Raw genomic sequence first — 13,510 nt, 5'->3', positions numbered from 1 at the left:
TCCATGATTCAGGAAGAAGCTTTTTCTGACACTCCCTGCCTCCTCCTGTGGCGGTGAGTTCCCCTGCCCACTGTGTCTCCCAGGGTCGGGGGACACACCCCCACACACCCATCAGGGCTTCTTGTGCCCTGATAGATGCCTCCAGAGGGCAGAAGCCACCTCTCTCTATCTGGCCCCCCCCCAATTCTGCACTGCGGGTTTTCTCCCTGTTGCCAAGACGGCTCCTGCTTTGTGCCGGAATGATGAACCACCCTCCGCTCTTCCCCACCTTCTCCTCCATTGTCAACCCCAGAGAACGACCCAGTTTTTGGGGGGGGGGCAGAAAAAATGGGGGGGGCAGGAATGAATGGGGAAACAATGAATGGGCAAACAATGAATGGGAAATGCCGTCTCTGTGCCTGCTTCCTGCCTTTTCCTCTGCCCCATTTCAAGAGCAGCAGCTGCCAAGGAGGCGAGTCCCCCCTCTTTTTGCAAACGCCTCCCAGAGATTAGTCAGTGGGGCTTTTGTGGGGAGGTTGGGTTTTTTTCAGGCAGACAAGCTGCTGGCTCTCTCTCCTGGCCCCCCTGCAATGGTGCCAGCAGGAGAGGTCTGCTCTGTAGGGCAGGATCCGTCCTGGCCAAACCCCTGACTCCATGCAGCTGCCCGTGAGAAATTGCAGTATTCTGTTAGGGGGGATTGCTTCCCCCAAAATGCACCTATTAGGGGATTACACACTTGAAATGCAGAAATGTGATGCACTGGACTTAGATGGGGGGGGCGGTGGCTGTGAATTTGCCCGATGAATTTGGAAGAGGAGGGGGCTCTTTCACTTTGACCTGCCTTGAATCTTTGCTGGGGTTGCGGGGGGGGGGAGCATATCCTGAGCCTTATTTATCCCATTATTTTATTTATTGCAATTTATATCCCCACTAAAGGGTTGTTTGCATGGTCCTGCCTCCTCCTTGTTTTAATCACTATTCCTGCATCGCAAGGGGTCGGACTGGAAGACCCCCTATGATTTTGGCTGCTTTTCCAAGCCTGGCAGATTCCTGCGCCCCTTGTCCCCCCCCCCCGGCCTGGCTAACCCCCCTGCTCTGACTGCTATGCCCTGCTGCCTCTGCTCCTTGAAGCTGACCTTGCCTGCCCTCCTCCTCTCTCCTGGCGCAGGTGCTGCCAAGATGCCCGAGCAGAGTAACGACTACCGGGTGGTGGTGTTTGGCGCGGGGGGCGTGGGCAAGAGCTCTCTGGTGCTGCGCTTCGTGAAGGGCACCTTCCGCGACACGTACATCCCCACCATTGAGGACACGTATCGGCAGGTGATCAGCTGCGACAAGAGCGTGTGCACGCTGCAGATCACCGACACGACGGGCAGCCACCAGTTCCCGGCCATGCAGCGCCTCTCCATCTCCAAGGGCCACGCCTTTGTGCTGGTCTTCTCCATCACGTCGCGCCAGTCGCTGGAGGAGCTGCGCCCCATCTACCAGCAGATTGTGCAGATCAAGGGCAGCGTGGAGAGCATCCCCATCATGCTGGTGGGCAACAAGTGCGACGAGACGCAGCGCGAGGTGCCCACGCAGGAGGGAGAGGCCACCGCCAAGGAGTGGAAGTGCGCCTTCATGGAGACCTCCGCCAAGATGAACTACAATGTCAAGGAGCTCTTCCAGGAGCTGCTCAACCTGGAGAAGAAGCGCAACATGAGTCTCAACATCGACGGCAAGCGCTCCTCCAAGCAGAAGAGGACAGACAAAATCAAGGGCAAGTGCAGCCTGATGTGAGGAGGCCACGCCCACCCACCAAGCCCCACCCCACCTGCCCCTCCGCTTGGCTCCGCCTTCCCTGCTGCTGCTGCTCCTCCTCCTTGGCGGCGTCCTGGCGGTGCTATGGGAACTGTGCCGCGTCCAGGTGCTGCTCTGCGTCTCGGTGGCGCTTGGGGAGCTGGACTATATCCCAGCAGCACTATGGGCACTGCACCACCTCTTCCTAGCACCGTGGGGACTGTGCTACATCCCGGCAGCGCTATGGGAGCTGCGCTGCATCCTAGTGGTGCTGTGGGCGCTGTAGAGCCTCTTAACAGCACAATCTGCTACGTCTGAGCTGCGCTGTGGGCGCTGCACTGCCTCTCTGCAGGGCTATGGGAGCTGTCCGACATCTTGGCAACAATATGGAACTGTCCTGCCTCCTCGTGGCGCTATGGGCGCTGTAGGGCCTCTCAGCAGCGCAGGGGGAGCCGTCCTACATCTTAGCAGCCCTGCGGACGTGGCACTGCATCTCAGCAGGGCTTGGGGAGCTGTACGACGTCCCGGCAACGCAGCGGGCACCGGGCGGCCTCTCGACAGCACCATGGGAACTGTGCTATGTCCTGCCAGTGCTATGGGCGCTGCACTGCCGCTCGACAAGGCACTGGGAACTGCAGGACACCTTAGCAGCTACGGGAGCTGCCCCTCCGACCCACTGGCTCCCCACAAGTGGGAGACGAGACTCGCTCCGCTTCCCTGCCCCACCTCCCACTTGTTCCCCTTGAACACAAGGACTTTTCGGGGTGGGGGTCCCCTGGTGCTGCCACTCGGGAGGGCTTCTGCAACCAAGGCGGGGCTGCTGCAGCAAACTGGGGGGCCAGCAGGACCAAGGAGGTTGCCCCCCAGACTCACCCATTTTGAGTCCCGAATCTCCTTGCTGGACTCTGGAGGGGGGCGAAGAAAAGAGGATCTTCTGTGACCTCCCCATCCCGCATTTATTGCCCCCCCCCCGCTCACCCTCCAGACTTTGGCCTGCGAAGATGTTGGGGGCAGCCAGGGGGCTGCCATGCCGCTGGGTTTCCCTGCCCTACCTGCTTCGAAGGAAACCCCCGTGGAGATGACTGCTGCTCCAGGGACGTCGCGGGTCTCCTTTGTGGGCTTGTGGAGGCACAGGGGGAGCGTCAAGGCAAGGGGCGCCGCCTGGCCTCTCCTGCAGCCCAGAGCCCAGCAAGGCCACAGAGGAGAAACCGAGGTTTCTGGGGGCACACAGAGCAGCTCCCCCTTCCCCAACGAAGCGCCCTTCTCAACATGCCAAACACTGAACGTGGCAAACGTCCCCGTGAACTTTTGAACATGTCATTTATTTTTTATTTTCAGGGGGGGGGGGATGAGCTTGATTTTTAAAAGCTGCATAAAACCATAAGGCACAACAGAACATTTCTGCCAGTGAGGTGAGTACGGAGGGGAGTGAGGAAGGGAGAGGGGGCTGGGTTGGGTTTGAGAAGGGGCAATGGAGGCGCCAGCCCGGCCTTAAGCTGGACTCCCCAAACCTGGTTCTCGCCAGGCGCTTCCTTGCCCGTTCATTTTCTTGCACCTTTTCTCTCTCTCCAAGGAGCTTGCAGGGGGTTGGGCTAGATGACCCCTGGGAGTCCCTTCTGACTTGGCAATTCTGCGATTCCAATCCCCGCAGTGACCCTGCAAGGTGGGCTAGGCTAAGAGGCAGCGAGTGTCCCCCAAGGTCACCCAGCAAGCTTCCTGGCCGAGTGAAAGGGATCTGTTTTATTTCATAGAATCATAGAGTTGGAAGAGACCACAAGGGCCATCGAGTCCAACCCCCTGCCAAGCAGGAAAATTTATTTTCATTTATTCAGTTTATGGACTGCCCTTTATCAAAAGATCCCGGGGCACTCTCCAACATTAAACGCACATTGCAGAGCACTAATAATAAAAATGTAATAAAAAGTCTAATAGCAGACAGCATAGTAATCAAATAATCAGGCAATAACAGCCCCTTCCCCAAGCTTTAAAAGGCCATAGATTATTTAATTTGAACCCTAGTCTCTCCCAGGTCCTAGTCTGGTGCTCTAACCATTGCACAATCACTGCCTCTCAGTGTTTTTTTCTTTTTAACTTCAGCGCCTGTCAGTATGGCTGTGTCTCCCCCAGGAGGAGGCGCTATGGGAGAAGTCTGATCTGCAGCTGGGTTATTATTATTATTAGATGATGATGATGATGATGATGATGATAATCATTAATGATTATAATCATTAATAGTATCCCACCTCACCCACCCCAAATTGGGACTCAAAGCGGCTGATGCCAGTTAAAACAGTGCAGATAAAATCCAGAAACACACAAAATATAACTGATAAGGAGTAATTGAAACTTTGATGGAATTAGAGCAGCAGGAAAAAAATACAAGCAGTAAAAACTGCACTGGCCCCTTTGAAATCTCTTTCCCCAAGGCCTCTAGGAACAAGGATGTCCACAGCTGCAAAGGAGAAGCAAGGAGGGAGCTAGGCTGGTTTCCCTAGGCAGGGAGTTCCAGAGTTGCCTGCAGGGGCAGATTGAGGGGAGTGCGAGTCAACGGCCCTGCATGCAAGGAAAGGCAGGAAGGAGCCAGGTGCTGGTGTCATGTGGGGCGCTGCTGAACATTTAAAAGCCCCCCAATCCACTGCTGTTGCTTAGAAGGAGCCACCACCGAGAAAGCCCTGTCCTGCTTCCCCAACAAGCGATCCTAGGAGGGTGGCAGGAGAGAAGATCTCAAAACCTGGGCAGCTTTGTTTGGGGCAAATATGGCCGTCTAGACAGCATGGACCTCTGCTCTGTAGGGCTTTAGAAGGCATAATCAGAGTTGGGCCTGGAAACTGACCGCTGGTCGGTGGGGCTATTAATAATACTAATTATTACTGTTATTACTATTTATTATTTCTTTGTCACCAATCTGACCGGGCTGCCCCTGCCACTATGGATGACTTCCAACAAATTAAAAACATCCAACACAGCAAAACATCCAACATCAGAACATTTTAAACTTCTGAAAGTACGAGCTAGTCAAGAATGGAACGGTCTCCCTTCCTGGGAGGTTTTTAAGCAGAGGTTGGGCGGCCATCAGTCCTGGAGGCTTTTGCTCAGATTCCTGGATTGCAAGGGTGGACTAGATGTTCCTTGGGGTCCCTTCCAACTGCAATTATGTGATTCTATGACCCTTCCTATACAGGCTTGCATTCAGATGTTGTCTAAAAGTCAGGTGGCCGTTGATGTCCTTGACATCTGACGCAACAAGGGCTTGCTTGCTTGCTCTCTCTAACCAGCCCCAGTCAGCAATCTGGCTGCTTAATAATAATTCATTTATTTTCTTTCTTAGATTAATCCCAAAGATCTCTGGGCAGTTCATGAGATGAAATTGGGGGCAAAGTCCCTCCTGTACAAAGAAGTTGCTTTAGGTAGCTACAGACAAGCTTTGCATTTTACAGCATTGAGAATTCCTCCGATGGTGCCGCGCCGGCCTTTATTCTAGAGAGCAGGAAATATCAGGAGCGGTCAGTGAAAAGCGACTCTTGCGAGGAGGAGATCCTTGGCTTCGGCTCCGATTCAGGGTTCTGCAACTCTGTGCAGACTTTGGAAATGGTTCCCAGGAAATGTGTGGCAGTGTTTTTGTCCCAGAGGCAGTGGCGTGTTGTGGGGGGCGAGGGGGCCGTGGCCCCAGGCACGTCAGGCTCCCTTGCTGAGGCTGCGGGGCAGCCGGAGCCGGGACTTTTCCTGGCTCATACTGGTACTTCCCCAGGACCTCCCTCCTGGCGGGTGTCCTTGGGCAAGGGGTGCAAGGGGCAAGCGGAGCAGAGTTGCCCGCTTGCCTGGCACCTGCCGGTGCCCGCCCATGTGTTGCACGTCCGGGGAAGGGCTGCACTTGGCCCCTCAGCCTGCCCTCTTCCGCCTTCTCCCAGGCCCTCGAAGGAGCGCCAGCCGCTGCTCCTGCCAAGCTGAGAGGGCCCCTGGCAGGCGACCTCCGCCGGGTGCAGGAGCCACGGGGCACAGTGAGCCACGTCCACCTGTTACCTCCTTACGACCCCCACAAGGAGGCCTTGCCCTGGGCGCTGGCAACGTATGCTGTGCCATCAAAGCTACAACCGACTAAGAGAAGCCTGCGAGCGAGATCCTGAAGACGTCTTCCGGAGGGGTCTGGACAGGGATCGGCCCTCAGCAACATCACCTAGCTAAAATGTGCCTGGGGAGGTTTCGTTCCCGAGCCCTTTTCAAAGGCAGCCCCATGTGGAATGCATTGCGGTAGTCCAGATGGGGTGCAAGGGAGGCGTGGCCGTCCCCTCAAACACCCTCCCCAGTGCAGACCCTGAGGGGAGCCACCCTCACCAAAATCTTTTTTATATATAAGTTTTTTATTGGTTTTACATAAAGATTGTACACAACAAACATGACCATTCCAAAAATAAAAAAGAGGTTCTTTCGAACCTTCAGACCTCCTTCCCTCCCTCCGTGGGTTCCATTTCTAAATTTTATTCCTGTATCTTTTACTGTAATCTATCTATTATATAATCAAGATATCCAAAGTTCATGTTACTCTACAAGCGTCAATGTGTTCCTGCCAATGATTTCAGCTGTTTACAGTGGTCTCTCAAATATGTTAGAAAGTTATTCCAGTCTTTTAAGAATACTTGGTCTTCCTGATTTCTGATCTTTCCCGTCAGTCTTGCCATTTCAGCATGTTCCATCATCTTGGTCTGCCACTCTTCTCTGATCTCCTTCTTTCCATCTCTGGGCTACAGGCATTGTGCTGGTCCAGGGGGGAGGTTACCGTGGGGTGAGGTCCAGGACCTGAGTTGAGGGTCGCCAGACAGTCCTCCTTGGGCAAAGCAGGGTCCACAGCAAGAAGCCGGGCAAGGACAGGAACTCTGGGGGAACAGGACTGGATGCTGGCCGAAACAGCTCATCACAGCTCCCGCAACCTGGGACCAGGCTGACTGGCCTTTATCTTCTCTGAGGCCAGGGGCGGTCCCGGCCCCCAGGAGACCCGCCTCTCCTGGCCTTAAGGCGAGCACTCCTCCTGGGAGAAACCAGTTCCCTTCACCTCTCTGCCCTGAGCCTCTGCAGTTCAGGAGAGGCTGAAGGGTTACTGGGCCCAGGGGGAGACTCACCTGTAGGCACTGAGTCCTCAACCACCTCCGGAGCCAGAGTGGATTCACCTGTTGCCTGCTCCTGAGGATCTGGCACAGGTGCAGGCGCTTCAGAATCAAGGCCCTGCCCCAGTTCAGCCGGCCCTGGAGGCGGGGACTCCTGTGCAGGCTGGGATTCCTCCGGTTCAGCCTCTGAATCGGATTCCCAGGCCATCACAGGCATCCTTGCTGCTGTCGTTGCATACAGAAACAGTCTTTTGTTTTATTTTGGTAGTTCTGCACCTATAATACCTAGCAAAAACTCTGGCTTTTTTCAGCTCGTTGTATATCATTTCCCAGAAAGCTTTTACCACCCCACATGACCACCACATATGATAAAAAGTACCCTCTTTCCTTTTACATTTCTAGCACACACGTGAACTGGTTCTATACATTTTTGCAATTTTACTGGTTGTCAGATACCAATGGTACATCATTTTTATTTTATTTTAAAAATAATTTTTATTAACAGGCCAATCAAATCACAATAATTCCAAATCACATTAATTCCAAATTACACAGCCAAATTTTAAAATTTTTATTGGGGTACCCATGCTTCGAGTTCCGAAAGGGATCCAAACATCTCTCTTGCTGCTGCTTTAATATACACAGTTCTGTCCAAATAGTATTCACAGTTCTAATCAATCTTCTCTTTGTTGTTTTCCTCATCTTGTTGTTATCATATATTCCTTTCTTTGTGATCTCTGATGGTTTCCACAAGCGGGTTGAAAACAAACGTTGTTATATCCTGTGTGGATTTTACACTCATCCAAGAGCCATATCAAAATAGACAGACATCATTTCAACACCTCCGTACAAAACGTTTCCCACAGTCTGTCCTGGTTTCCACAGGCCTGCCGCTCTCCTCAATTTTCTCAGGGGGCCCTGCCAGGCCGATCTCACATTCCAATACAGTAACGGCCATAGTCCTCCTCCCCCTCGGTCCTCCTGCGGGCAGGCCTGCCATAACACTCTCTTTTTATGACTGCATCACAAAGAACTCCCTTTCCTTTCCCGATGTTTCCACAAGCCATGTCCTTGATTAGTAATCAATTTCCACACAGTTGCCAATCCTCCTGCTTGTGATCAGTAATTGTAACGATTCTTTCTTAGGGGGGAGGGTTATTGGGTACTCACATAAGACAAAAAAAGAAAAGTCCCCCCCCCCTTTTCAGTCTCGCTCCGACATACCGATCCTTTCATGAATCTTCTTCTTGATTTATTGTTGAATCCAGCCTGTTGCTCCACATCCCAGAGATCCCTTTAATTAGCAGTCTTTACTCCCAATCTTCACTCGAAGTATGTGCATTTGCTTCTTTCTAATTGTTTATTTCGAGCTGCTGCAGCCAGTGCGCGATCAGAGCCAGCGTCCAGGAGAGCCAGACCCACACAAGGGCTTTGTGCCGAGTGCCCTCACCCCCTTATTTCGAATCCGGGGGTGATTTATGGCCACAGCAGGCAAGGCAGTGTTCCCCATTCCCTTGGGGCAACAAGGGAGGCTGCATACTCCCATATCAGCCTCTTAATTACCTCGTGTGAGCCGGAGAGATGGTATTGTCAGCCATCTTCCAATGCGCCCCTAGCAGCCCCCCTTTTTTTATTTATACAAAATCTCTTTTTTTATATAAAATTTTTATTGGTTTTTCACATTTTATAAAGACATAACACACACATAAAAGACAAAGACAAAAACATGTATAATTTCAAAAATCTTACTTTCTTAACTTTAGTCCTTGACTTCCCCCACCCCCCCTTCATACATCCCAATTCCCATAATTATGTCAGCAAGTTATTATTTCCCTTCCTTACCATGTTAATATTACATCTTTTATGAAAAATTAAGTTCTTTCCTAAGTTGGACTCAGTTTCTCTTCCATCGATTTCCCATTTTTTATTAAACATAAATCATATTGACTAAACCCAAAAGTCATAAGTGTTTTTAAAATTCTGTTCCCCCCCCCCTCCCATCCCCGGTTTCCGTCCCTTCCCAAATACATGTCCACAATAACAGTTCTTAGCCTGGATTCCTCACATCCGAGGTCTTCAAGTCTCTTTCAGTCCCTCTCCGCCGGTTTTGTTGGTAGTCCTTTATGCTGGTCTTCGGATCTCGAAGGAGTTCTGTCCCAATCAAGCCAGGTTTTCTTCCCACAAGAAAACTTAAAGACAGCTGCTGCAAAAGTTCCACCAATCCTTCATATTCAGAATGGAGGCCCCAATCATATTTCTTCTTTGTTTTAAGTTCTTGAATTCCAAGTACTCCAGGGGCCTCCTCCTTCATTTTTCGCATCTTTTGCAGATTTGTAATCCATGTAATCCAAGGGTCTTCTTGTTTATAATCCACTTGTGTAGGCTTCTGGTTGGTACTTTCCATCTGTGCTTTCTCCTTTCCTTGTTTAGTCTCCTTCAGTTCTTGAGGTATCTCTTCCAGTTCAGCTGCAGATTTTTTCTCATTCAAATCCTCAATACATTCAGCAGAGCTGCTTATTCCAGAAGTCAAGGTCATAAGTTGTTTATTCATAGCCAGACTCTGCTCTTGTAGAATTCCCACGAGGTAAAACATTCTTTCTATCTCAGCTAGTAAATTTCCATCCGCAGCCATTGTAATGTCTCAGAATTCCCCCTAGAGGGAATCTAGTTACTTAGTAATCTTTTCCCAACAGTCCTTTGCCTCGTTATTTGTTTCTTTGTTTCCAACCACTTTAATTCAATTGTATCACATTTAGTCCAGGGAGATCTTAAGTAACAAGCTTTTTCACTTTAAATTGCCCGTTTGACAGCTTTTGACAGCTGTCAAACTCCTTTCCTCTTCAGCAGGCTCAGAGACAGGACGCTCCCGGGCCTGGGAGGGGGGGTTGCATACAACAAGAGAAAAACTTCTGAAAATCCACTCTTACACTCCAGCTCCAAACTTTTTTTATCAAATCGTGAAAGTTAATGTCTTTTTAACTCACCCCAAAAGGGTAGGCTCTCCAACTTAGTTCTCCTGCTATTGCTTTAAATCGTCTGCAGGAGGGGGGGTGCGGACTTCCCTTTGACACATCCCCCGGTCATACCGAATTCGCAGATAGATATTTTAAAGTCCGAATTCCAATCTACTCACGGGTTGCTTCTTTTTCGGGTCCGAATTTAAGGAAAAAAGTCAGCGCTCTTCAGCCATGGCACACGGCTCCGCTCCGCTGGGATAGTGGTCTACTCCCAGCACCACGCCGCTCTCCGTACCCTCTCCGAAGCCTTTAAAAAGGCTCTTCATGGGTCGGGGGGGTGCTTAAGTTGCCCACCGAGTCACCAGGTCCGCAGGCATCCGCGCCTGCGGTTTTTGAGGGTCTCCGCGTCGCCGTCGCGGCAAGACCCGTCCCCAGCGGAGCCGATTCCCTCCGGAGCTCGGAGGGAATCCGCCATTAGCTGTTCGTGCCAACCCGGAAGTCCCCCAAAATCTCAGCCTTTAAAAAAATACATAGTTTAGTTTGTTACTTACAAATCATATCCAAGTAATTAATAAAGACAATACCAATCACAAGCTGACATACAAAAATGTGCAATAAAACTGAGGTATCACAACTATATACTGATAAAATTGGATATAGATTTATATGACACTCTACATAATATGAAAGCTGATCCTGACAATGCTTTTTTAAATATCATTTTAAAAGTCATTCTTTAGTAATCAGGAATTCCAAGTGTATCCAATACCATCTGAATTGCTTGCAGAGGATCAACAATCTCTTTTATATTACCTTTCCTTAAAACCCATTCTGGTCTCTGCCTTGAAACTATTGTTGTCCTTAGAGGAGTTGCTGGGACAGAGAAATGCCCATTTTTGTATGCGGCCAACTTCTGTTTGGCAAGCATTCTTCGTGCATCCATTTGATGTTTCCGTGCTGGGAGTTTAAACAGGCTCTGAAGGCGAGTACCTACTCGTGAGCTGCCTCGGATCTCAGAAGCTCTTCTTGAGTCCTTTGAAAGAAGAGCAAGCAGGCACCACGTCTTGGTAAAAATGCTTCCACCTTTCTCTGAAACTTTGTCGCCAGCTCTCTCTCTGTACACCTGAAGTAGGTCCAGTAAAGTATCAACACAATTCTCCACTGTGTAAACGGCTTCAGTTGTCTTTTCATACTTTGACAAATTAAGCAGGACCTGGACAGAATAACGTATGACATCCATGCTAGGGACACTGCGATTACAACTCCGTATCAAAGTAAAAATAGTGGATACTGCTTCATTCTGGACCATACTTTCACAGCAAACGGGTGACAGTCGGGTAACAACCTCCAAGTCTTTTAAAGCTGCCAGAATGTAAGAAAAGTGTTTATATTTGAGAAGCCGATCAATGGCAAGTGCTGTTCTGTACATCATTTTCATGTAATTTTCTTTCAACGAGCAGCAGGCTGTAAACTTCAGATCCTCCTTCCATAACTTTTCCCATGATAAAAACTGTATATTATAACCAAAATCTTTTGCCCAGTGTATCATTATTGATTTAACGTCTTCATCTTTAGTGACCCTTTCTAAAAGTAATTTATTCATTTTTGAAAGTAATTTCACATTATTTTCCAACAAATCTTTTTCAAACCTTGACATCTCTGTACCAAAACTTTTTTTATCCAGTTTGAAGACATCATTTAATTGATGGTACTGTAACCAATCTGTTAGTAGCTCTCTAATGTCTTCAAACTTTTTCCATTTTAATTGATCTTCCACTTCTGCTAACAGCTCTATTTAGATTGCCCAGTCACCTCTCATGTTTAATTTTTTAACAGAGAGAGCCACCATGGTGTCTTCCGCTCTAATAGATTTTTATACTTCTCCCATACCTCATAAATTGATTTTCTTACCAGGTGGTTCAGGAATCGCTTATGTCCTTTTGCTGTTTTCATACCATAGCTATGCCTGCCCCCCAAACCTGCTATCATGACCTTCTGGGGTGCCCTGGAGCGGGGCGGGGGGAGGACGAGCTCAAGGAATGGCGTGGGCGAGGTGCAGCGCCAGGGTTGTGGGCGAAGGGCTCCTGGGCCTGGTCGGGCTCCTGCCCTGCCTAGGGAACAGCACCCGTTGGCCCTTCTCCCGCCCCTTTTCAGCGGCCCTTCCGTCCCTTTTTTTGAAAGTGCATTTTGAAATATACACATTCCTAGATCTATAACTATATAAATAATTGCAGTAAGAAACGGGTGTTTTCAAAAGGGGTTTGTTGTGGTGTCCAGGAGGATCTATAAATTATTTTTCTGTTTCGTTTTTTAATTATTTACTTGTTTCTGTTCTGTATTTTGTTCTGTGAACCCCCTTGAGATAAGGGCAGTATAGAAATAATAATAATAATAATAATAATAATAATTAATAATAATAATAGGTCTAAGATATCTGTATTTTTAAACAATATCCTCACCAAAATCTTAGTCCTGTGAATTTTAATTGATTGTAGAATTGTAGAGCTGACGGGGACCCCGAGGGTCATCTAGTCCAAGGCAGGAATCTCTTGCCCAACATGGGCTCAAACCCATGGCCCTGAGATTGAGAGTCCACTGAGCTCACTAACCTCTCTCTCTCTGTCTCACTCACACACCCAGCAGGAGGAAACCTCTGAATCCCAGTTGCTGGAAACCGCAGCGGGGAGAGCTGCTCTTGTGCGCAGGTCCTCTTTGTAGGTTTCCCCAAAGTGACCATTGTGGCCACAGGCGACTGCCAGGTTGACCTGGCCTGATCCCGCAGGGCTTACGCTCTCCCAGTGCCATCAGTGTCAGTTGCCATTCTTTTAAACAACCACCACCAAGTCTCTAGTCCCTATTGATTTTGGAAATGTAAAGGGAGGATTCTGCACAAGGAGAAGCTGCACAGTCTGTCAGGTCCTGCTTGGAGGCACCTGCTTGGCCCCTGTGAGGCCACGGGCCCCCTGTGGCCTGATTCGGCAGCCAGGCTCTTCTGCTATCCTCGTGGAACCTCCATGTCCAGAGGCAGTCTGTCTGGATCCCCAGGTTCGGAGGAGCATTTGGCCGGTGTGAGAAGAGGAAACTAGGCTAGTCAGACCTCCTCTTCCAGTGCTCTTATGTTCTCACCCCCAGTGGCCCTGGGTCAAAGCCTGCAGTCTTTGCTGCTGCCCAGGGATGCTGGCTTTTCCGGGGTGGGCCTGGGGGGGAAACTGGTGTTTCTGCATTTGCCAAGGGTTCCTGTAGCCAGGCAGCTCCTTCTCTCCTCACTGGCAGAAACAGAAGCAGTGGAGCGACTTTCTCTGCTGCGTTGGCACAATTTATATTGGTTATTTGAAAAGCACCAGGGGTCCAACGCAGCAGCACAATTCTGCGATCCCAGCACAGGGCGTTCAGTGCCCGGTCCCTGCGCTGTACGTGTGCCTGTTTGCCCCTGTGCCGCTGCCAGCCATAGACCTGCACAAGGCTGCCTTCAGAGGCTCCTTTGGGCAGCGACGGCGCGCTCAGGACCAGCACAAGCCTTGGGGGTCTGGGCAGCTGCTCCGCTTTCTCCCTGGTTGTGGGTCGCTCGGATCCATCATCAAGGCGGTGAATTTTAATTTGAGTTGGATGTTTCGTTGCTTGGAAGCTGGTCTCCTCTGGCTCCCTTTGGTCTCCCCACCCCCTGTGTGTGTGAATCTGCCCCATCTTCTTTGCTGGCCC

The 13,510-nt window shown here is 50.1% G+C and overlaps 1 protein-coding gene and 1 long non-coding RNA gene across 4 annotated transcripts in view; both read left to right on the top strand.

Annotated features, from left to right (window-relative positions):
- DIRAS1 (DIRAS family GTPase 1) overlaps positions 1–13,510 on the top strand; it is a 94,681-nt gene that overhangs the window by 9,436 nt on the left and 71,735 nt on the right. For 2 of the 3 annotated variants that reach the window (XM_081178116.1, XM_081178115.1), the window contains exon 2: positions 1,148–3,495. The exons of the other annotated variant lie outside the window; for it this stretch is intronic. In XM_081178116.1, the coding sequence (XP_081034242.1) occupies positions 1,159–1,755 (597 nt within the window). In that variant the 5' untranslated portion in view covers positions 1,148–1,158 and the 3' untranslated portion in view covers positions 1,756–3,495. Of the gene's footprint in view, positions 1–1,147; positions 3,496–13,510 lie in introns of those variants that run through there. 3 annotated transcript variants of the gene reach the window in all.
- LOC308577382 lies at positions 3,574–8,272 on the top strand. The gene is made up of 2 exons (XR_014003625.1): positions 3,574–6,500; positions 7,068–8,272. It is a non-coding gene; the product is annotated as an uncharacterized lncRNA (long non-coding RNA).

The sequence above is a fragment of the Podarcis bocagei genome (assembly GCF_964188305.1).
Source record: "Podarcis bocagei genome assembly, chromosome: 18".
NCBI classification, from domain to species: domain Eukaryota; kingdom Metazoa; phylum Chordata; class Lepidosauria; order Squamata; family Lacertidae; genus Podarcis; species Podarcis bocagei.
This window is presented reverse-complemented; position numbering and strand designations above follow the sequence as displayed.